Source organism: Chlamydotis macqueenii, chromosome 15 (assembly GCF_036417535.1).
Source record: "Chlamydotis macqueenii isolate bChlMac1 chromosome 15, bChlMac1.mat, whole genome shotgun sequence".
In the NCBI taxonomy this organism is placed as follows: domain Eukaryota; kingdom Metazoa; phylum Chordata; class Aves; order Otidiformes; family Otididae; genus Chlamydotis; species Chlamydotis macqueenii.
In genome coordinates, this window is record NC_141570.1 from 2,840,175 (window position 1) to 2,865,215 (window position 25,041).

The 25,041-nt window shown below is 41.1% G+C and overlaps 1 protein-coding gene across 4 annotated transcripts in view; it reads right to left on the reverse strand.

Annotated features, from left to right (window-relative positions):
- Positions 1-651: 651 nt before the first annotated feature.
- EPN2 (epsin 2) overlaps positions 652-25,041 on the reverse strand; it is a 44,743-nt gene continuing 20,353 nt past the window's right edge. For 2 of the 4 annotated variants that reach the window (XM_086759617.1, XM_086759619.1), the window contains exons 2-9: positions 23,832-24,605; positions 13,680-13,792; positions 12,064-12,156; positions 11,639-11,795; positions 9,328-9,501; positions 7,604-7,696; positions 6,457-6,672; positions 652-4,831 (exon numbers count right to left, since the gene is read on the reverse strand). In XM_086759617.1, coding sequence (XP_086615743.1) covers positions 4,494-4,831; positions 6,457-6,672; positions 7,604-7,696; positions 9,328-9,501; positions 11,639-11,795; positions 12,064-12,156; positions 13,680-13,792; positions 23,832-24,426 — 1,779 coding nt within the window. In that variant the 5' untranslated portion in view covers positions 24,427-24,605 and the 3' untranslated portion in view covers positions 652-4,493. Of the gene's footprint in view, positions 4,832-6,093; positions 6,329-6,456; positions 6,673-7,603; positions 7,697-9,327; positions 9,502-11,638; positions 11,796-12,063; positions 12,157-13,679; positions 13,793-23,831; positions 24,606-25,041 lie in introns of all 4 variants that reach the window. The other 2 variants (XR_015260196.1, XM_086759620.1) reach the window with 2 other exon arrangements.

A 25,041-nucleotide genomic window follows, 5' to 3' on the forward strand; every position in this document is an offset into this window, starting at 1 on the left:
AATCACTTCCCAGCTGGAGGTGGGCTCGCTGCTGCACTGTCTGCAAGGCCACCTGACGATGGGGCAGAGCCAAGGCTGTGGGAAGGGCAAGGCTGAACTACCGCAGAAGTGGGAAGCGAGGACTCCCAAAGTCAGTTCTGTCACAGTTCCCCAACCCTTATTCCACGAGCGATGGTTTTAAAGGTCACACCTTCCCCAGAATTCTGTCTCGACATAAACACAGAAGCCTGCACCGAGACAGTACTCCATCGTCCCTCCAAAAGCGCTGTTTAAAGGGTAATGTGGTTTAAAGAAGCAATTCAGCCACCTGCAACACAACAAGTCTTCATTTTTATTGAGTTAGTAAGGTCTCAACTGATTCCGGTTGAAGTGATCTATAGGAAACCCTCCTTTCCCATCGTAAGAGCAGGCCTGCCCCAGGAAAGTGATGAACGCGTTGAAGAAGTCACATTGACAATGTACAAGAAGCATTACTCTCAAGAACGGTTCGATTTCTCCTAGCACCTAGGACTTTTAGCACAAACCTTAAATCATCTCGACCAATCCATCAACTTTCTGGAGAACTCAATCAAGTACGGCAGCAACAGGTTTTTTTTTTTGAATGGGGTTATAAACATTACGCAGAGTCTGGAAAAAGCAACACGGCTGGAATAGAAGCAATACAATTTTAATTCTGACCAGTCACCTACAAACCCCTTGTCTTTCCACTGTTCTGATGGCATTATTAAATATCACATTTGTGACATCGCTCGGGAAAAATGACACAAAGATACAGACATTATGATACAATAGTACAAATGATAAATTATTTATACAGTAAATAATGTCAATAGTCAGCACAAATTCATAAAAAGCAGCCGGCTCCCAGTATTATGAAAACAGTTTGGTAAATATTTAAATTGTAACACTCGTAAAGGAAGCGAGTCTTGTGAGATTCTGCTGTGAAAAATAAACCATATATTTCTCCACCATTTGTGCAATATTAATACATACAGTACACATTAGAAACTGTAACAGCAAAAGGGAAGATGGATAACAATAGTTGTCTTAGCTACGGGACTTCAAAAAGACTGTAAACACCACAACCCACCATGGTTCTCCTTCCCTGTCCCCTCAGCGCAGTTTAGTTTCTATATAGTATAAAACTGAATAAATAACTGAGCTTATTTTGGGTTTAAAATTATGCCAAGGTTTTTTTTTTTAGTTTTTTTTTTTACAAAATATTTAACACTTTATCTTTGGTCAATTTGACCAGTAAGGCTATCTTGGGATACTAACATTTTAAAAATCAAAAGCACTTTTAATATTTGCAAGTGAGAAAAGAAGGGGAAGAGGGAAATGCATTTGGAGAAATACGCCAGAGCAGACGCGATCGGATACGCGCACGTCCTCCATGCAAAAAGAAGTGGGAGGGCGGAGAGGGAGGAAGAATTATTCTGGAGAGCAGTCAAATTATCGCAAAAAAAAAAAAAAAAAAAAAAAAAAAAATTGACCATTCTGGACACAACTGAAGCTTCACCTGGCAAGGACAGCAACCACCGTTCAAGGGCACGTGAGAGACGGGGACGTCTCCAGCCCAGCAGCCGAGCAGATTTACCAAACCAACCGCTCATCCTCCGGAACCCAGCTCCCGCCACAACTCCCACGTCAGGCTGGGAATCTCGGCGTGGTCAGTCCTTACCCTAACGCTTCGCAGCGCCGCAGTCTGGGCTGAGCGCTCCTCAGAGTGCCCTGTCACGGTCTGTTGTGCGATATATGTCTAGAGATATATATATAAAATGTAAAATAACGCAGCTCTTACAGAAGTGGCTTGGTAAAAGCAACAATTTGCCATTCAGCAGTTTCATTAAGCTAGGGCTCCCTACCAACAGCACGTTTTTATCAATTCACGGTGACAGATCATGACTCTGAACTGTAGATGACTTCATCATTTTAAATACTTACTATCAACCCCATCTTGCCTCCAAAAACAGTTACCTAGTGTTTAACGAGAGGATGCGGTTAGAACTTTTTGGCTGAATAGACAATGCCCCATCTAACTATTGCAAATGCATTCTGGTGACAGGCTACGGGAAAAACATCAAGTGACCTTAATTCCACCGTTGACAAAATTAAACTAGAAAAATAATGAAGGATAAATCTTGCCACAGATCAATTGGAAAGCACTTTCCCTCCCCCATCCGCAAGAATCACACCCTTCCTGGTCTACACTTTTCCGTAAGTTCAACAACAACAAAAAAAGTAAAGTATTTTTCCTTACTCTGAAAGGCAACATGAATGGTTTTTTGTTTCTTTTTTTTTTTTTAAAGACATACTGGGTGTGGACAGTAACTCTCTTTCCTCCTATATAAAACAAGAGCAGATGGATGTTCTGAATCCTACTTGCAGATGCAATAGTACTCAAGAGGACAGAACAATCTGCGCAGAAACATCCACACATTTAGCATTCCGTATACTAATAGAGCTACGCTGACCTACACAGCTAAAATCTGTGATTGTACCCTAGATTTGATAGTCTTTCAGCCTCCCCTACCCACCAAGAGATACAACCCAGCCCCTTCCATGTTAGCCAGTGCCTCTTTCCCGCGGCACACGACCCTAGACTGGCACAGTCCCACACAGCATCATGACACCAGCACATACAACTGTGGCAATTTCTTTCAGCTTCTTTGTTTGGTTTGGTTTTTCCTTAGGGAAAGGCCACCAAGATGCATCAATTCATTCACAGAGACGCCCTCAAGGCAGCAGCAAGCACTGGGACATCCCTTTCCGCACGCTCTGCAGCCGTTTGCGTCGCTTGCGAAAGCGGCGCTCAAACGTTGCCGTCTTTGAGAAGGCCAGGTTTCCACCAGAAACGCCGGCTGGAACCTGAGCGTGGCTTAGCGCCGATGAGTCCAGGCATGCAAGTTAAAACGTACAGTGGAGCTTACAATTAATAGTTGTAAATGGAACGGGTTATTAATATGGAGTGCACCTTTCATTAAGAAAAATTAGTCAATAAAATTCATGAGTCGTGTTTGTACATTAGAATTTTTAACACCTTAAGAAGTATTACAAGAAAAAACAGTCTCTCTTCCGATCTTCACAAAGGCTAAACGTCTGTCCGTTTTGGTAATCGGAAAAAGGGAACAAATCAAGGGAAAGGCGACTTTAGTGTTTTTTTCTTTTTAATGTAGTCTTAAATCACGTTATGCTCAAATTCAATTCATCTAAAAATAATTAGTCACGAGAATTTGTTTTGATTTGCATTACGAATACTTCATTTAAAAGTAAATATTTTAGTGTTAATCTTCCCTTTTAAACTCTCTTTACAGAAACAAAGAGCTAAAACCATAAATAAGAGGGCATTAAAACCATAAAAATGACATTTGCCAATATCTTAATTTTTCAGCCAGACTTGATAAATCTATCAAAACCAGACAGTTAAATAAGAACCACATTATAAAAATTAGCAAAAAAAGGACTATTAGGTAACTCTGCAAACTCAAATATGAAACTGTACTAAACAAAATATGTGCAAAAGTATACAAGAGTAACTGCATATAGCAAGGTTAAGCCTGAATTAGTTTTAAAGCTTGCCCCAGTGAAATTGAATTCAAAGTTGTCCCACTGTATTTCTTTTTTTTTTTCTTTCAACTCACATTGTAAGTCAAATAAAAACAAAATACACATGATAACTTCCAAACGAAGCTGGTACTGGACAAGCACAGAGCAGGACACTCACTCAGCACGAGTGCAGCATGCCACTCACAGAGAGTTCCTCAGGAGTCCTTAGAGAGTAGTGTACAAATTCAACACTGCATACAACAGCACACGTTACACCTGACAACTTGAGAATGTTCTTGGGTTTTTTTGTCTGTATTGTTTTTTTGTTTTTTTTCCTTTTGAGACAAGCTTGCTTTCTCGGTCAAACCTCTGATAGGAAAGCAGTGCGATTTTGCATTGCAATGTTTAATGCATAAAAACCAGCCACCTGGGCCCTCCAAATCGTTCTCTTCTAAGAGTAAGGACTATGGGTGAACCAACAGTCTAGAACTGTGTATAGTTATGTGCAAAACATTCACTAGCACTCTGAATCTCAGGTCTATCGTATGGGCATAAGAAGTGACAGATGCAGGGAAATAGTAATTTCAGGATCCAGCACATCATCTGACATCTACAAAATAGCCAACGGAGTTTAAAATGGCAGGTTCTCCCTAGAAAGTGTATTGAAATGATTAACAAAGTAACAAAATGGGCAGAATCTAACTTTGGTGAAAAGTCTGAACATTTCACGTAATGCTCAACAAGCCAAAGTAAGGTACCATCCGTAGCAAAGACTAGATTTAGATTAACTGGTAAGTAGAGACAACTCTTCAAAGATCATAACTGTAAACTGCAAATCTACTTCCAAGTCTCTTACACACCGTTCAGTCCACACAGGCCACGTTCGTTTCGCTGTAAAGACTTCAGCCTGGAAACACTATGAAAAGAAAGTTCCTTTAATTGGGTCTTTATAGGAGAAAAGGGTTAGTTGTATTTGTAGACTGGGACGCTGACGGCGGGATTCCTGTACTGTGAAGAGGTTGGGTCATTGATCCTGCAATGCTCACGTTCAGCCCCTGGCCCATCCTTGTTATGGACGCCACAGTGCCCATAGCTGGTATCGGTGCCATTCCCACAGGCACTGGGGCCATGGAAGACAGAGGTATTGGCTCCATGCTTATCGGTGGCACAGCACTGAAAGAGGGGCTGGTTCCCATCACCGGACTCGCTCTCATCTGATTTAGAGTGAGCGGCTGAGGCTGATTCACTTGGAAGGGGTTGATTGGAGTTGGTGCTGTAGCAGCGCCTAGTTTGGAGAGAAGAAGGGGGAAGAGGGAAAGAGATCGCACCTCCATAAACACGAGGTTTTGGAGAGCGTCTTTTCTGGCAAGGAATGCACCTTCTGGACATCCCCACATGTTCCCAACCCCAAAACACCCTGCGGAGAAACTCGCGTGGATGCCATTCAGCAAACGGGGCTGCACTGGTGCACAAGCACAGCCTGTTTCCTTGAACATATCAATGCCACAAAACACCCCTTCGCTGACCAACAGTTTCTACTTCTAACAGTAGTCACTGGAGAGACAGGTTCTAAATCTGGTTACCTGGATCATGCCTAACCACAACATCCAAATCAGGTTTGCTTTTTTTTTTTTTTTAAAATGCTACTTAGAATTTGCATCACAGAAGAGAACTGCAGGCTCTCTGTACTCCTTTATTGCAATCTGGCTACTGCAGATTTGTGCGTTTGCTTCAAGATCTCATCCAATCAACTCCATTTAGAAGCTGTGCATGTTGCTGGCACTGCGTTTCGACAAGAATGCATACAGTAAACAAGTTGTTTCCGAATTACAGTGGTGCTAGAAGAAGCGAAGAAGAACTTTCCCAGCGTTTGAGGTTCTCTGGACTGCTGCCAACACTACGAATTCCTTTTACCGTATATGTATAGCGTTATTTGGATGGCCCAGTGACCCCTTACAAACTTTTTGTAGTAACCGGTAATGGCAGATACGCAGACTTCCTCTTGCTAAACACTGCCAAGGCTGTTCAGAATTACTGTTTTTTTCCTACCCAAGGAGTTTAATAAACTGTCATTTTTTTCCCATTGGAAGAGTGAAGAAAATAAATACTGAAACAGCACTTTCAAGTATTTCACCATACTAGTGTCACACAGAAATTTCAGTACATATGAATAGCTTTTAAAAAATACATACATCTTCCAGGCGTTTAGTGTCACCATCTAAGTCGGCTGTAGATAAAGACTCACTTCTAACAGGGGCCAATTCACAGAACTGCAACAGCCTTTTTTTTTTTTTTTTTTTTCTTCAAAGTACACCAAGAGTGTGTTTTGATGAAAACTGGTTTGTCATGCTCGCCTAAACACAACCTAACAAGCAATCCACTAAATGATCCTGCACAGTCTGCTATCTGGAATCTCAGGCTGCAGCCAGAGATGCTACTGTGCCTGCGGCAGCACAAGCAAAAGGGCAATTTCCACCCACTTCCACAAGAACCTACCGCCTATTACCCTGCCAAGGGATTCTCTGGTGGCACGCGTTCACATCTTACCTGTTCTGACAACCAATCGGCTTTAGCTCAGCCATTTTTAACAACCCAAAGCCGCCTTCTAACACAGATCATTTTGAGAGAGCAAATGCAAAAGTGGAAGGAAAACTGCTTGAACAAAGCTCAGCCAGCAGATCAGCTGCAGACGCAAGAGCAGAAACTCCACGCTTTCAGGGTCTGGCAGTACGCCTTGAAACCGTGATGCCTCACCCTCCTGCTCTCAGTCATGATCTGTTGGCTGAAGTAATCACAAAAAATAAGTCAAAATCAGCTTACGTTAAACCAAACAGGACTGAGTTATGCAAAGTTTTCCTACAGGAAAGGAAAGCTAAAAGAAAAAAACTGAAGGAACGTGCAGAAACAGACCTGGTGCCAAGAATGGATTCAGTGAAGTAACAGGTTGTGGCGGCTTAGACACCAGCGAATCCAGGTTCACCAAAGCAGCATTGGGGCCCAAAAAAGACTCAGGGGTTTTCCGAGCTGCACTTTGTTTGCCTGATGTCATGCTTGAGTGTTGGGAATCAAAGAGATCAGGACTTGTGGTACCGCTATGCTGAGATGGCAAAGTGGAACCTGATTCAGCTGAAACAACACAAGGAGAAAAACAAAACTTATCTCATTAATCTACATAGTCAAGCAAAGAAAACCCACAAGTTTCTGACAGCAGAAATGTTTTTAAATCTCATGTTTGTATTAGTCAGATTTAAATGCTTCAGTACATGTTACACCCTTACAGCATGCAAGCAGATAAAGTGTTCTCAGAAGAGTATGAAGAAGCTACAGAGTTGCAGTGCTCTACTGAAGGCGCTACCTGAGTTGCCCTGATTAATATTCTCACAACTGTGCTGCAACAGACGGGACTAACAGTCTCCCCGGAAAAAAATATTCAAAAGCCTTGACATCTGCCCTTGCACTACACCGCTGCCGCACCCTTCTGAGCTAGATTCCACCCAGATTTTCTCTTTTGTGTTAAAGAAGCCTAGCCCAGCTTGGAATTGGTCACCATCCTTTCAGGCAGAACCATCCTGAAAGTACACAGTAGCAAAGCACTTACATGTTAAGGTCTGTCAGTTTTTATTTTAGTGACTAATGACCAAATTAAAAGTAAATTAAAGCATTCACAGGAGTGTATTTTCTCATCTTCCTACTATTGTAGCACAGTAGTATTTATACATTTGAAAAATTCAGTGAGCATTGTTCTGTTTGACTCTCTGAGCACAAGCCATACTCCAAACACATTGGATATTGTAAATTTAGAAGTCAAATAAATTTCTGGGTCAATGCAGCAAAAGGTTACAGAGTAAAATTCTATAGCTTACAATGCAAAAGGCCCATTCTCCATAAGTTCATGCAAAGGCCAAAATGTTAACATAAAGTTTTTACTGCTGCATTATCACCAGCTTTAATCGTTTTCCTTTAAGAAAGTCAATTTTTTTTTTAAATGAAGAATAAGAGACTTTTGTTGTCGAGCCTACTACCCAAACTGTTCACGAACTAACAATTTGATTCATACCTGGCTTTTTGGAAGTTCGAAGTGTGTCAAATTCAGAAAAATCATCTTTAACTGTACCATTCAAATTACTGAAGAGGTCAAAAGATGTACTTCCTGTTCAAAACAACAAGACAGCCCTGTCATTAACACATCTTCGGTTGCGCCACACACCTGATCCTACTGAAAGCAATTTCTAACCCATTCACGGTAGCAAAAAGCCACTCTGTCAGGTTCCAGGGTAGCCGTTCAGATCAGCTTGAGTGCTCCTACTCTTACCCAGGACCAGGGAGACAGATAAGCTCAACAGAACTGTCTTTTCTTACAGTATTACCCAAGTAATTCAGAGCAGCGTGCTTTTAAATCACAATGTGAGGCACACATTAGCATGCTGGGTTTGTATTGAGTGTCTGGACTAGGCAGATGTATAGATGCATATATCGCTGCGGAAGAAGAGAACAGCAATGAATTTACAGCCTAAACTACAAAGTGTGTTAATCAGCCCGCAAGTAAAACACACTTCTCAGTACAGCTCCAAAGACAAATGTAGCGCTGCTACAAGTTAAGTGATGATTTGACTCACGCTTCCAAAGTTAAAAGGAGCAGGAATGCAAGAGAAACTGTTATCTACGCCATGTAGAGATGGTAATGCCCTGTTAGCTGAAGCACCAGAACTTGCCCGTAGTTTGCAACAAACGAAAAAGTAAACATTTTCAAAACGTGGACACATCCTTACCTCAAAATGGAGGAAGAAAAACCACACCTACACGAACAGCAATCCTGAAAAGCTTTGAAGTTTGTGGTTTTTTTTTTTCTCTTAGTTTAAACGTTTTTCTAAATTAGTTTTAACCTTCAACACATTCCAAGCAAATGAAGGTACAGACTTCGCTCCATAAAGAGCGCAAAAAGACAAAATCCCAAGAGAACGAATGAAGATTGTGTGTAACAACAATACTTCTCATCAAGAGCAAAGATCCACCCTAGTTACAGACTCATTCTCATAACAATCCAGTTATTGCCCTTTGCCCAGTGAAAAGCTGATTAGACAACTTTCTGCAGCGCTCAGACTCCTCCGTTTATTATGCACTGAGAGGAATGACTAGCAGAAAACACATTTAGGATGCATTCAGCCACGGTGCCAACATGAAAATACCAGGTATTAAGATTCATCAAGGTCGCATTAGTTACAGAGCATGAATAGACAATTACATCAGCACCTTCTGCATCCTACACACGGGCTTAGGGCTAGCTTTCTCACCCTCAGTCTAAGTGACAAACCTTCATTTGCACCTCTAAAAGTCTCCTCAGAGCACGGAGCTGCTCAACTTGTTCCATCTACCTCTGCTGAGACACATCCATCTGCATAGCTATTTATCATGATGAAAGGTAAAATTATAGTATCATTCATTTCCAGAAATTAAGTCCTTGTCTAATTAAAGATAAAATCCATTAAAAAACCCAACAGCAGCAGTAGTCATAAGCGCTCCGCATGCATCCATCCCTACCAATAAAAGAATGCAGAAGGGACAGAACACGAACAAGCAACATGAACTCAGAGCTCCAAGTCAGAATAATTACAGCTGAAGTTCTTTTCACTGGTAAGCTATTACAACTCCCATTTATTTTATGGACCAGTACTGCAAATTGTCCAGCACCTAGCTTCTTTTAACCAAGTAATACAAGAAAATAATTCAGATTTCACCTTCATTACTCAAATAATACAGATATGGCATGAGACCATTTCTCACCAGAAGTAGAGAGAGGTTTGTTTGCAGGTGCTGGTCCCCAAGGATCCACAGAAGATTTTGCTGCAGTAGAAGATGGCTGAGCAGGAGCCCAAGGGTCAACATTTTTGGACAGAGACTGAGCTGTGGATCCTGCTGGTGCTGCCCAAGGGTCCACCGAAGCAGCTGGTTTGGCACCTGCAAAAAGAGCCAGCAGGAACACGAGTCAGTACAGTTCCACTTTGGAAAGCTTTCCTCGGGGATTCATCTCTCTTATCAGCCATTACTGGCAATAAATACTAAACATAAATAGGTGAAGCAGTTCAACATTAGGAATACTGATAAGTCTCAGATCCATATGAAACTTCTCAGTCACGGTTTCATTACTAAACAACTGCATAATCCAAGACTAGGACAGAATTATGCATGCAGCACAGAGCTATTATCTTTAACCACCTTGCGGGTTTCAAGTTACAGCTAAATATTGTTTTATTTTTCAAAACTACATACAAGCCCCCTTGGTGTCACAATGTTCTTGAAAAACAGTTTAATGCTACACACAGTGGCACAAATTCCAATTTGCAACGTGGGTCTTTGTTTCGTCAATAGGCAGCACGGTCTTACTGCAGCTTCAGATCAGGAAACGCTAAAATTCTCCAAATCAGTCCAACTATTCCCACACCGGCACTTACATTTCCTTTATCTACCCTTAGTGCTGAGTTATGAGCAATGCCACACAAGAAATGCTAATGAAAGCACTTCCCATAAACAGCAGCTTTCAAAAATGTCTTTTCTTTCATAAATAGAGTGCACAAAGTTAGAACTCTTGGGAAGATACCTTCCCGTAGCTCCCATTATCTCTACCGAAACGCCAAAGCGCGTGCAGGATTCGAGAAATACAATTTAATGAGTCACTCTGTGAGCGGATTTATAAGCCTTACATCTTCAAGACTGTCCTTGGGAGCCAAGCAAGCAGCAAGCTAGAACAACGGGGTGTTCTATGGCATTAATAAAGTTGGGAGCCACTGAGAGGAAATGCTACAGCTGCAACTGATGCAAGGAAAATCTTGTCAGAGGATGATATATCGAGCACAAGACTTGAACAAGGCGGATTTTGTTTTGTTTTTTAACCACAGAAAAATACACTGAAGAGTCTTAGGGCCCAAGAGCTGGATGACTTCTGATTTCAACCTTCCAGTTTATCACCCAAAAAGGAACAGATCACACTTAGAACAATGAACTGTAGTTGGTCCAGCAGCTATGCAGGTACCTTTAAAACCACCATGAGGAAAACAAACACGCATTTCAGTAGTAAACTTCAAAATCTCCATCAGGAATCTGGATGGTGGTGTGCTGAATGCTACCGCCGACGATTTTGAGGTGTTTTTATAGCAGAGATCATAGAATCACCAGCCTGAAGCCAAAGTGACAGAACTAAGCTGTTAGTCTTCAGGAAAAAGTTTCCATTTGCACAGAAACTCCCTGCCCCCTCAAAAATGAAAAAATCCAAAGCAAACAAAAAAAACAGATCCAGCTCCAATTCCACAGACGCAGCAAGTTTAACACATACCATGAGGAACCATCAACTTTCTTACGCAAAGGGGTAACACCTTGGACCGACTTTGGCTAACCTAGAAAACAGCACACTACACAGGCAGCAAAACCCACACACAAAAGCAGACGTGCAAAAAGGGCACTTAATTGCTCTTTAAGATGTGAAGCACGGGATTCTTCACTTCAGAAACAGATTCCATGGATTTAACACCAAAAGCTCATGGAACATGGTGAATATTTTAAACGGTAACCTCAAATTTTTTGCTTAGCATAAAACTCTCCATTTAAACGATGTAACCCATTTGGTTCAGATGGCATACGCATCACGTTTCACTAGAAGCAATTAAAGACACGGTAATTCCGATCTACGGCCTCCCTGACCACAGCACCCTGCCCCAGTACTATGCTAAATACTGGCAAGAGTCTAAACCCATGACGCTGGACACAGCTAGCAATCAAAAGCGTGAGCATCCCCGCAGGATGAGACAAGTTGTTTTGCTGCACAAAGACAACAGAAGCTTCACTCTTCTCCTCTTTCTTAAGATTCAAAATGCACACACAAAACCCCAGCTGCTTAAAAAACAGGAGCAGAGTGCAACTTCATTTGTTTCTGCTCGGAAATGAGTTAGGGGAACGTTAGTTTTAGAGTACAGGAAACAATCAAAATGGAGTAACACTGTCGTTATCAAGCATGACACTGTACATTGAGAAACTCCGAAAAGCTCAACATTAAAAAGCAAAAACTTTTAACTAAGCATTCCTCCTGGCACTTTATTCTTACCAAATGATTGCCATGGGTCAGAGGCAGTAGCTGCAACTGTGGATCCTCCCCAGGGATCGGTTTGGTTTGCAACAGCAGGAGGTCCCCAAGGCTCTGATTTCTGTGGGGCCGGTGCCGAGGAGGGCAGGGCATCCATTAGGTCCAACAAAGTGGTATGCTGAGGGCAGGAATAAGCTGAGCTTTAATCAAGGGCATTACCAACCTGAAGTACAAACCCATGAGAGTGAAGAAGCAATTCATTTTTTTTTTCCTTTTACACACCTGCATTGACTAGTAGTTTGAAATTTAACCCACATGGAAGAAGCTTTAAGCTACACAACAAAGCAATCCCAAAAGCATAAAAGAGCTCAGTATTAAGCTATTTTGTGTTACTGTATTTCAGCTTTTGGCAGCGTAACCGGGAATTTCTTAGTCGAAGGCACTACCTCCTTCTTTTTGGGAATTTTAATTGTGTCTCTGCGACTCTCCTCCAGAGCCATCTGTAATCTCAGATCATCTCCGCGTCTGAGGCGCTCCTCCTGCAAAGGAAATCAACACTGTTGATATAGACCATTAGCCTAGACTGTGCTGCTTGCTCCCTCCAGGTGCCTAGCCCCCTTGGCAGGACACTGCCAGGGAAGGCCTGGGCAGTCCTCCCTGCCACCCTAGGAGTGATGCACACCACAGGCACGCACAGTGGGATTGCCAGGATTATTTGTTGGAACTCGGACATAACATAAGCGGGGAAAAAAAAACATTTCTTCTGATTCTTGCCTCAAACAGAGGTCAGAAGCACCCTGACCCTACAACATGAGTACAACAATGTGATCATAACAACATCCGTTTTGCCAAGTGAAATTTACCCTTGTGTTGTTTTACTGCTAATGGGAAAGCTACAAATGAAATGTTCTTTCCAAAATTCAGTTGCAATGCTAGAAACATCAGAGAACTTACACACAGAGTAAATATCCCATCTCTAAATTATTGCAACATTTTTGAGCATTCAAGTCACCCCTGAAGGACACAGTGATTCAAACCTTATTTTTCCTGGCTTTTGCCAGCTTCCCTCCACAACTGATGCATTGTTAACAAAGGACACTCAGCGAATTAACCTAGCCAACCCCATGCATATTTTGTAGGTTTTTAACATCTGTCAACTACCATGTTTGTGCTAGATTCAACTACTGTAAATATCTTTGCTTGCACCACATCTTTCAGTAGTTGACTAATTCCCCCGTTGGTATTTCCCTTGTGATTTTTTTTAAAGCCATTTCAACTGACAGATTCTGATTTTTATTCTCTTTAACTTTATTGCTCAATAATGACAAAGTTTACCGGGTGATAGCTTCCCTTTCCAAGCACAGAGATACAAATGCCTAACATACAGCAGTCAGCTAAAACTGTCACAGGAAGCCTCTGAAATATTACAGACACTCAGCAGGCTGACTTGAATTTTCAGTCACAGCTGAGATTCAACTACTTTGCTATATATTAATACGCAGTAAACTTATCCACATTTACAGCATTTACTCCAAATTCAGAGTGAATCTCCTAACAATTACCTCAGTAACATAAGCTGGTGGCAGATTAGGAGCCAAGTTATTTTAAACGAGGTTCTTTATAAATTCTAGTACTTTGTGTCAGGTCACCCTTCCGTTCCAGACAATCTCACCGAATGAGCAGATCATTCAAAATTTCATCGTAACCAGGATTCACTGACATTTCTGATGCTAGACCCGTTAATGAAGGTTTTCAGGACTAGTCATGTTTTCAGTTCTTCCTAACTGAAAACATCTTCAGTAATGTGATGATTAACATCCTCCCACACAAAGTCTTCTTGCAAAGTGACTGTCATCTTCCACTACTCTCAACAGCTCAGAGGCTGCAGTTACTTTAAAAAGAGATTTTAAAAACAAACAAATAAATAAGGCCATCTTCCAAAATGGCCTTTCTCCCCCCTCTATTCCACCTGGAGCAAAGCGAAGCTGCCATTGAAAAAAACAAGACTGTAGTCTCAACTATCAAAGCATAGACACTTTGGAAAACCTACACGGGAACTGACCTGCTCCGCCACTTCCCGGCTCATTGCCAGCGCGAGCTGCAGTTGGAGCTCCTCTTCTCCACTTGTCTGAGGCCGAGCCTGCTCGAGCTCCGAGGACACTCGAGGGGATGTAGCTGTTGAAGACAAAAACCAGCAAATTTAACACCAAACAACAAAAAGATGTAACAGGTTTGATTATTCCTCTGACAAGACCACCCCACTTTCACACAGCCATTCTCCAAGGTTCCCAACGCAGCGACAGACCCCCCCCAGGTGCCACCAACTCGCTGACCATCGGCTCCCTGAACTGTCAGAGATAAAGCTCCACCACGGCTGAGGTTACCAGGCCAGAAAAATTAAGCAGGGAGAACTTTGCAAGGCAGTTCAATTGCTTTAAAGGAAAAACGGCTCCTGGAAAACAAAGGCTTCTTGTGTTAGTGGGGTTGTAATATCAAGAAGTATCATCAACAAATGCTGGATACCCTCTCTTAGCGTATCAGAGCCTGCAGGGGAGCAGGACACGGACTTAAACTATATAATCGATCATTCAAGAAAACATCTGTCAATATTTCTTCCTTCTTACACCATCGCTAAGAATTTGCTGGGAGTTGGCCAATATCAGGGTAAAAAAAAACTGGATACCACCCACTTCTCTGTAAAATAATACAGTCTCAATGGGACAGATAAAGACCTATTCTTAACTGCTAGGCAGGCTCAGACACCAACAAGCCAGCTACTCACACTCAAAACTTACAAAAATACTGTATCATTCTTCATTTAGGAAAAAAGTTTGCTATATAGGTTGGGGATGGTTTGGTTTTTGTTGTTGGTTGGACTTTCTTTGGCTGAAGACCTCTATTAGCTAACTAGCAGTGGATCATCCCCCTCTCACTCCCCTCCGAATAACAGTCAAGTCTGACAGCTAAGGTACACAATTCCTCAATACACAAATATTCTTTTACTGATGCTTTCACTACAGCAGCATGTGAAAATTCCCCTCCAAACGGGACAACACTGATAGGTTTATTCCTATACAGTAATTAAAATAATTTTGGTGTTCTCTCTCTCTCTCAGATAATTCTTTAGCACCCAGATTATACACAAAAGTTCTGTCTTACTTTAGCAAGGAAGTTTGTATTTAATGCCTGGAATGACAATTAGTTTCACAAGATATATATTGGAATTTAATAAAGAGGAATCGTATTTTTTAAACTATGATGTCAAGCTCAAAGAAATCACATTTCTTCTTAACAGGTCAGCTAGGCATGTAAGAATTACATTGCCAAATCATAATTTAAATTAAAAAAAAAAAAAAAAAAAAGACTTTTTCAGTCACTACTTCAATCCTCCAAGTATTTCCCAGTCTTGTCTCACTCTAAGTTTTAGGCCAAAATGACATTATAAAATAAAAAGTGCAGCCTTCTCTCATTCAGCAGGCCAGAAGGAAGGTGACTCTCGGTAAATGAGGAATGCCTTTTCCTCTCCACCATCCACACAACCTGCCACCCCATCCCACTCTGTTTCTAAAAGGACAAACTCATTTATCAGCCAGAACAATTCCTTCCACCTTGCACTGATCATGAAGCCAATCAAACTCTTTACTTCACACTTAGAAAGATGTTACTCATATCCCAATTCTGTTGCTTTTTCAAACTCTCTCTCAGATGAAGTACCTAAATTTAGCCAGCTTCACGAGTACAGTCACAGACAGGCTCTCCAATATATTATATGGACTATTACACACTTGGAGAAGGAATAAAGGGGGCATCAGATAACAGAACGTCTGCCAGCATGGAAAACACAACCTTAAAATGTTTGTAAAGTTTGAATATTCGATTTAAAACAAAACATGAGTTTACCAAAAGGTAGTCCAAAACAGAAAAACTGAGATCTCCCTCTGATTTGTCAGTCAAAAGGAAAAGCAGTTCAGTTAATCTACATGGACTCAGCAAAGCATTTTATGATGTTACATAGAATATTACTGTTAAACAGAGGGTATTTTAAGAACCGAAACAGGTAAAGAACCAGTTAAAGATATTACAGCATACTGCATACCGCCAAGGAAGTTACTAACAGTTTCTCAAGAACTGGCTTTAAGACCAATCTTTAGAAAAATTACATGAACACAAGCAGGAGGTTATGGAAAATGGCAAAGAAAATGCTAAGAAAAACTGTCAAACTAGAAGGAGAAACAGGAATATAAAAAAACCAGATCACTGAGAAGGGAACAATAGAAATGGGATGATATGGAGAAAGAAAATAATTTCTTTGATGACCATCTTCTACTAATTACAGGCACCAACTGCATGTGACAGAGGTAGCGAACATTCTTTAGTACTGCAATACCTAACTCCCAGCCACCAACCCAACACAGCCATCATCATCGTTAGCACTACTGCATCAGAGCAGCAGTGAGAATTCACCTAACAGCAAATGCAACTCTAGTCATTCAAATACAAGACAGATGATTTCAAAACAGAATGGATGGGGAAACGCTTCCCTTCGGAGCACAGAGAATATTTTCTGTGTTTATCTTTGCAAAAAGAAGAGCAAGTACTTTATGGTTGCTAAATACACCAGCCTTGCAAGTACTATGGAGTGAGAAAGGCTATTTCAGATAATGGGGCAAAAACTAATGGGATAAATGGACCACAAAAATTTGAGACACAAACAGGCTTTCCAGTAGGAACTGCAGAAGGAGAGTCCTAATTGCTTTCAAAATTGAGCTGGATAAGCACACAAATGGGGCAGCAACCTGAGAACAGATGGCGATTGGACTGTGCTCAGAAAGGTGCTCTCTTATCCTGTGTTTCTTTAACCGCAATTGTGGGGAAGAACGAGATTTCCTGCACCTTTTGCCTAGGATTTCTTCCATCTCTGTTGACATAACTACATTCCATAGCAACTAAGAAGCGGACGGCAGAATGACTTTAAAATTATGTGAAATGGGTCAGCTCTGTGGGGTTTCCCCCCATTTCCACATGAAGGACTGCTTCCTGCAAGTGCTCACCAGTTTCAGCTTTTAACAGCACGCAGCATTTTTGCACTAAAAAGCTGCAAGAAGCAGGGATTGCATCCTACTTCAAGCGTCTCACTCGCCCTCCCACGGCGGGTCCTCGCCTCCTAGCCGCGCACGGGAACGGCAGGCTCGCTTTGGCAGAGAGCTACATTACCTCACAGCTCCCAACAGAGACCAGCATTCAGCTGCTCCAGGATCTCAACACAGATAATAAGGGGGCTCACAGATATAGCTTATTTCTTTTCACTTTTAGGCTTTTCAGCAATTCATTCTACTTGGCTTTATTAACTGTAAATGGCACTTTAGAGGTCCTTTTACAAAAAAAAAGGAAAAAACTGACAATTAGGAATTCTTCCTTGGGCCTCACATTAAAACACATTGGTAAAAATGTTGCTATTTTATATTTAAATGTCTGCAGTTGTTATAAAATCATCTACATTGAATAGCTGTCAGCATAAATTTTTGAAAAAGGATTAGGGGACAACTCACTGCACTTTTATCCAGCTACTTCACTCCTAAATTCCTGCCGTACCACAACTGCCCTTCCACACTGGCCTCATCCTGCATTAACGTTGGAGTCCTGAGGATCTAGCAGGAAGGTTACTGCCTGAGTAACAGTATCACTGCCGCACAAAGAATCCCTTATCCCCCAGCACATGACAGTTAACTCAGATGTTTATGTCAGATGGGATTCAATAGATCAATTCTGACCTGCTAAGCCCTGCTTTGTTGCCGCTTTGAGAATTCGGAGATCCTGGCCCCTCCAGGCCACCAGAAACAAGTGCCTGGGTATCTGCTTCTGCAGGGCGACATGCCACCGCTTGTCTTCTCAAAAAGCCCCTAGCTGCAGCGCAAGGAAATAATTTCCAGCCTCAGTTAATCACTAAAGCAGGATTCTGCTCCACCATCTGTCTCACGTACGACAGACGTCATAGCACGTACTAATCTGTGGGTAATTTACTACATTTTGGCTACATTAAAAGCACTCTGCGGTCATCCACAGGTTTGGTTAAGTTGATGAGTTAAAGCGTATCTACAGTACACAGCTAGAAAGCAGAGTCATTGCCTACATTAATGGTAAAAATCAGTCTCATCATAAAAATCAGACTGGCTATTTTCATTCAGAAGCCTGTGCCTGGTTTTTTGGTGTGGCTTTTTTTTTTTTTTTTAAATGTCACTCTAGACCAAGTGATGGCACAGAGTGCCACGGAACATAAACCACAACTTTATGATTTGCAGATGGCATTCTTAAGAACAGAATTCAGTTCTTAGTCACATTTGTTCAGAAAGAAAAGCTGCTTCCTCACTCAATCAGTGCGCCTACAAAAGTAGATAAAACCAAGGCTGACTTGAAAAATTAGAATAATATCAAGGTAAGAAGCTCAAAATTGATAGCAATTCACTTGGGAACCAAGCAGAGATCCCATTTGCTAGTCTTCAAATGAAAGATCATCCAAATAAAGATGGGATACCTTCAAAAAGCCAACCTAACCTCTGGAACTATGAAAGGTCACGTGAAACTGCTTAATCTAGAAGGAATTGTGTAATCCATCTTTCTGTTGGGAGTTAAAGAGATGCTTCAAATACAAGAAGAGAATTAATAGCACTTATTAATGCAACAAGGTGGAGCTGTTCTGCCTTACTGCATGGTTTCTAATTGCACTGAAGCAGAGCACTTTTGAAATTCAATTATACTGAACAAATCCTTGAGGCTTGTTTTGGTTAAAGAGCATTTTTTCTCTCAGATGATCCCTCCACTTATCTTAAGACATATCGTTAGATAATTTATTGCAACTACAGAAGCCTGGTTACACCAATGGTATCTCCCACCTTTACGCAGACCACCAGAAAAATAAAAGTATGATGAGAGGATTAAATCAAGTTGTTGAGACATCTGACAGATAACAGACGTCTACCAAATTCCTTCAGCACTTCAAACTACAGAAATTATCCACGCAGCTCATGCAGATTCATTGCTGGATGATACATCACATACTCCCTGACTAAGATGGAAGGCCAGAGATGTATTCCAACCTGCAAAGATGCAGAACAGATTATTAAAAATAAATAAATAAACTATCTTAAAACCAGGAGCATTCTGAATTTCCTGTAGTGTCAAACTCAAATCAGTAATTTCTCTGAATGATTTTCTACTTCAAGCAAAAGGGGAGACAAAGCTGAAATAGATGAGTGGACATAAACTTGCTGACGCTTCACAAAACTGTTTTTAAATAATGAGCCAACTTAATGCGAATAATCACTGGAAGTATTAAATACCATGATTTCAGCTAAAGAAAACTGCTCCCAAAATCTTTACAGGTAAGGTTAACAGACTTGGCATTTCACAAGATCCATAAAAGTCCTTTTCCAGCCCATCTTTGACCAATCTTTTATTAAACAGGCTGCATGTATAACGAATCTCGTTTCTCAGCCAAGCGGCCTACCTCCGGGCAGAGTGCTCCTCTAAAATCAGGTCACACCCTGCACGTTGCGTTATTCCCTACTCCCTCACGTTTGTGCAAATGAAATCAGGACATTCAAGCACAGACCAGTCTTGCTCTGCCAACATCTCCAAGTGCAACCCCAACCCAAGGCAGCAGATGGCCAGCGGAAAGGACATGTGTACAACCCAAAATAACACAGGTAGGTCCCGGTTTAGGCACAATAGGATTGGACCTCTGTAAAAAGCGGGGCTTCAGTAAACCTGGTTTTAAAACACGAAGCCAGGCAGGGAGAGGAACATTTTCCTGGGATCATTCAAAGTTGAAACTAATTCAAACACACTACCTGCTGGGGGCAGGTGGGTGCCAAGGATTTTTCCCGTCATTTTTCCGACTCCTGGAACCACCCGAGCCAGAAGGAGCTGCAGCAGACCACGCTGCTGGCTTTCCGAGCAGCCACAGCCCAAGTGTGACAATCCGGACAGGTCCCCTAAAGACAACACAACTAACCTGCTGCCAGCGCAGCCGAGAAAGAACGGCACAATCTCAGTTCCCACACTCCTGTCCCACCTCAGAGCTTCTGCAGGCCTGAGCACAGCGGTTTGCAGGGACTCTAAACTGTCTTCCACACGTGCTTTTGCCCTGCTGACGACTCCAGCGTAGCAACAGAGTAATACTCCTGTGTGAGCCTCTGCTGAAAGACTACTTTAAGAAGACAGTTACTAGATGAAGGACTTTATCAAGACAGGTGATTCTAACAAAGCACTCCCATCGCACACGCAGCCGTAAATCCAGAATCGTATTTAAATGGCCATTGGCAGGCATAGATGAAAATAAGGCTGGGAACAAGAGGCTGAAGTTTTCAAAACTGGGTGACTAGCATCCAGCATAAGGACAAGACTTCGACACAAAGACAGATTAGGGGTAGGGAACTATGATTCCAAAAAATTTCAAATATCAACCTTATATTCCTTCCTCTCCCCAGCAGGTTTAGTTTCAGCACCACACAAGAACATTTCCTTAGCACGAAATAAAATCTGGTATCAGATTTCCTGCAACTCCATACAACTTAGACATTTTCTAAAACAAATAAAACACTCCCACGTATTTTGTCATGGAACATTTAATAGCTACTAACCTGAACATTAATTGCCTTAAAGCTGGAAGACAGCCACTTGTCCCCGGTATGTCAGAAATTGCTGACAAGATGGAGGATGCAAAAAGCTTTACTTTTGCTTTTAGCTTTACAGTATCTCTCTTGGCTGCCATTTACAGATTACGAGACTAGACAGTCTCATAGCAATACTTCTACGAATGTTTGCATCTACAGTTAGTAATATTCACATGCCATAATGTACTCCCTAAAATTATACAAGCTTTACAGCAGAGACCTTCAATGCCAACAGTCATTAATGCAAAGCGCTGGGGGAAAGGATTATTAAAAACTGTCATGCTTCACCATTTCACCTTCCCCAGTTTCTAAAGGACCGTTAGAGATGAGATGAAGATATCTGCAAGGAAATGGGGAAAGAGTCCTTTTTTTACCCATGTGTCTTGCCTGCAGCAGTGAGCAATGATGATAGTACATCAGTCAAGAGATCCTTTTCCATCTTCAATTCTCTCACACTATACAAGCTTTCGGTACTGATTTTTCATAAAGGATAAATTTGGGACACAAAGACCAGCAACTCTACAAGAAAAACCTTACTTGCTCAACATCAAACACAAAAACCAATTCATACATGCACTGTCAGAAACAAGCCTACACACATGCTTAAGAAGCTAGAGCAGTAGTTTGAGCACCGCAGTGTTTACAGTCAATGCAGTGCAGTGCAGCTAACTCAACAGTCTGAAGAAACTGAACGAAAAAGGGTCCACAGATTTATCCAATATTGCACTTTCAGCAACTGACAAAGGAGGGAAGAGATCCCCCATGCACAATCCCAACACATCATGCACTGGAAGTTACTTGCTCCCCTAGTGATGTGTCCTGGAGAAACTATTAAGCTTTTTCAGTCAGCTCAGGCTTCTTTTCCTCTTCAAGAAAGTACTGAAAATGAGGAGATTTTATAGCCAAACACAATCTTTTCAAGTAAGGGGAATGCACTCAGCTAAGAAATCTCAAAATCTGCAATCCTCACCCATTGCACGGAGCAAGGAAAAGTAAAATGTGCCAATACCAAAACACTGAGAGATGAAATACTACATTCAGCTATGTTGGTAAAAAGGTTGTTACGCTCTCCCAAGCTTTATCTATATTTCAATGTTAGTAAGACACGCTAAATATTCAGCAAGAGGGTGGATGTACATTTTTAGTAGGCAAATCTCATGCTATAGACTGCAAATCTAAATATCTCTGATCTCCTCTTCAAAGACTCAGAGGCATGAAAGACAATTCTACCAGAGCATACGGTACAGCAACCGCATCCTAAAACTGTTATAAGGAGAGTATTTCCCAGGAGCTAAGCGTAACTTAACTCTTTTCACATATTTTACTGAATCCCTATTTTCAGAACAAAAGAAGGCTACCATCATAGAATAAAAGAAAACAGGATGGATACAATCTCTTTCAGTTTAAATAATGAAAAGCATCTTTTCCATTAAATTTAAAAAGAAGAATAACCCTGCATTTATGTAACAGATTAGATGTCTGGATTTTGATGAAACTCCTTCCTCGTTTCCTAGGACAAAGGGCAAAGCTCTACACAAAGTTTTCCATTATCAAAAGCACTTAGCACAGCTGTTTTGTAAGGTGCTGGTTTCCTTTGCTATACTCAATTAAACCATACAAGAAACATTAAAACTCCAAAAGATACAGATCATAAAAACTAACAACCACCTGTATTTTTGCTGATGGATAACTAAGTCCAGGAGAGTCTACAACAGAGGAAGAATCCAAAGAGAAGGAAAAAAAAATTTTAAAAAATCCTGAGATTTCTAAAGCTTCTTAGGTACACGCTTATGAGGGAGGAGAAAAAAAAGATTAAGAAATCATTACCTCAAAAGTAATCCCGCAAATAGAGATACACAGCAAAGTCATACACAGGCAAATGAGAGTATCCAGTAAGCCAACACTGTACCGAAAGAATAACCAAACCTGCTTCTTGTCATCTACTCCCTCATCAAAATTCCCGAGGTGTCCGAGGAACAACAATTCAGAAGCACACCCTGCATTGCCCAACCCTTGCTGTGAGGAATAGTTTGAAGCCTCTGGTAGCATTTAACATGACAAACAATAGTTACATGCACTAATTAAAGTTAAGAGCTGGTGAAGAAATAACTCTGTGGAACAAACCAAAGGTGTGCTCAGCAGAAGTGAAAAACAACAACATTTCAAGCTATCTCCTAAATTAAGAATTTTTCTTGTAGTTGACAGATCTACAGACCTCAAAAGAAAAAAATGTTATTGTTGTGATAACAATTTACATGTTATTTTAAAAAATTCACACGGAATTAATGCTTACGTATGGTTATTACAGAAAAACTATGATATTTCTTATTTCACTGCTGATTAAGAGGCAAGATAAGAATTCTCATACCTGGAAACCTTCATGCACTTTTTTTTGAACCCTCCATCCTAAAAGCGTTTCCTTCTGAAAAAAATATTTTTTTCCTGCTCTTCTCCACAGGTTTAATTTGACAGAGATTTTCTTCATCCTAGCTTGATTTGTCCTGCTACCTCCTACTGCCTTCCACAGAAAACCTCTGTACTTGTCAGGGGTACCGACACCATTCACTTATTTATAATTTGAGAAGCGCTCTGGGACGCAGGACACGGCAAACTTCAGATTCTTAAAACTGGTGCTCAATCGATTCACCACACTGGCTCACTTACAGTCCTGCACACACTATAAGCATTCATTTAAAGAAAAGATTTTCCTTCAGAACCGGACCACAACCACCAACATTCCAGCCAAAGCAGCTTTCATCAGATCATTACTTATATTAAGAAGGATTTAGCGCCAAATCAGGCCTCTTCCTAACGTGACAGGGAGTTCCCCCAAGTAGTGGTATAAAGAATCCATTCTTCCCACATTGTTGCATTATTTTTTAAAGAATGAAATACAGTATTTAGTACTGATACTTGCATACCAAATGCTGATACTATAAATATTTAAACACTGACAAGTTCAAAGAGTTACTCCTCTAAGAACTGCTGAGTAAGCGATAAAAGAAATTAAATACCATTCTTCCTAAAATAAAATAGCAGCAACACGCAGAAAACATCTAGCAAAATGATCCAGGAAATATTCCATATTTCTAATTTTTTCTTGCACCATACTTAACAAAAAACCCTCAACGCAACAAATTTTCAAGCACTCCTTTTAAAACTAGAAACAAAAAAAATTATTAACAATCTCTCTACTGAGATTGGGGGCCCAGCACATCAAACACTGGACCATGTTCACAAAAGCAGCTTGACAATGCTACCTTTGGGAACTGACAGTAAACAACCCCTTTTTAAATTGACTTATGTCAACACACACATCCTCCCCGAAACAAACATTTTAACCAGGCATTTGAAAAGACATTAGTGCCACAGAGCAGACCTACAAAGACTCGGCCATTGCAAAAAGCCCCTTGCAGTCAGCATATTAATCTTCCTAGAAGGCACCATTTATTTACATCTAACGGCAAATCAGAACACTAAATCTCTCAAAAGAAAAAGAACACTAAGAAAAATTTATTTTAGGTGTGTTTGCTGGTACTTACAGCCATGGTAAGATGCTGGGGATCCTCCAGACTTTCCATATTCTTGCTCCGAGTAGCTGGTGGAGAGGTTTGGCTGACTGGAGCCTCGGCCAAAGGTGATCTGATTGCTACCCACTCCAGTGGCCACCTGAGCCATGCGTTCTTTGGTCTTCAGGGCTTGGGCCCTCTCTGTCTTGAGTCGCTCATCATCCTTCAGAAGAGACACTAGTTGCTTAGATTTCTCCCTCACATTGATGCCCTGGTCTTTACCGTCTCGATCAATATACTGAAAATCTTTCAACGTCTGGATAGCAAAAATATTCTCTTTACACTGCTGCGCCACTCTCTCAGAACCAGTTTTAATCAGGTAATCTAACAGAGTAAGGGCCTTGTATACGTGTCGCCAGTTCTTGCCATGGTCATTCAGTCGTTTCCAGATCATGCTCATAATTTCAGAAAAGGCCACAACATTGTAAGTCAGATCTGCTATTTCAGTCATTAATGAACTGGAGGGACCCCAGGGGTCATTAGAGGTTGCTTCTCGAACTTTTATTTCGGCCTCTGAATAATTGTTCACAATGTTCTTCATCTGCCGCCTAATAGACGAAGTCGTCATTTTTATTTCCCTTTTTCACAAGACAGATTCCAGAACGCGAACAAAAAAGGGCTATATTTGCTCTTCTATGAACGTTTCTGAACTGCGAAGGCTCCGTATCAGTGGCTTATTTGTAACACGTTCCACTACAATCATTTCCTCTCTTCAAGAGAATGACACGAGAAAATGAAAATCATGACCTGAGTAAGGAAAGAAAACAAAGCACATTAGTTGTGTCTCTAATTATTCCTACACGGAAAGCAATCTAGATACACTTCTGAGAAATTTTGCTAGAGTTAACTGGTGAATCTTCCCTCTGAATTTCTTCAGGACATCTGATTTTGAAAACAACTTGCTCTTCTCACAAGTAATATTAAACATTAAAAACCTGAACTGCTGAACAAGACAAAAGTAAGAAAATATCCAGGCTGATGCAAATGCAAAATTTGAAAAGCAAAACAGAAACAAAGTCCAAGAAACGAGTTACAGATTTAATTTCCAACAAAGTAAAACCTACCTAGAATTTTTAATTACAGAAGTTACAATGCTGGTTTGCAGAGCTGAGATGAAACTACATTAGAAATTCCACGCTTAGCAGCCATTCGCTTCCCTCTAGCAGCTGACAACTGCGGTTTG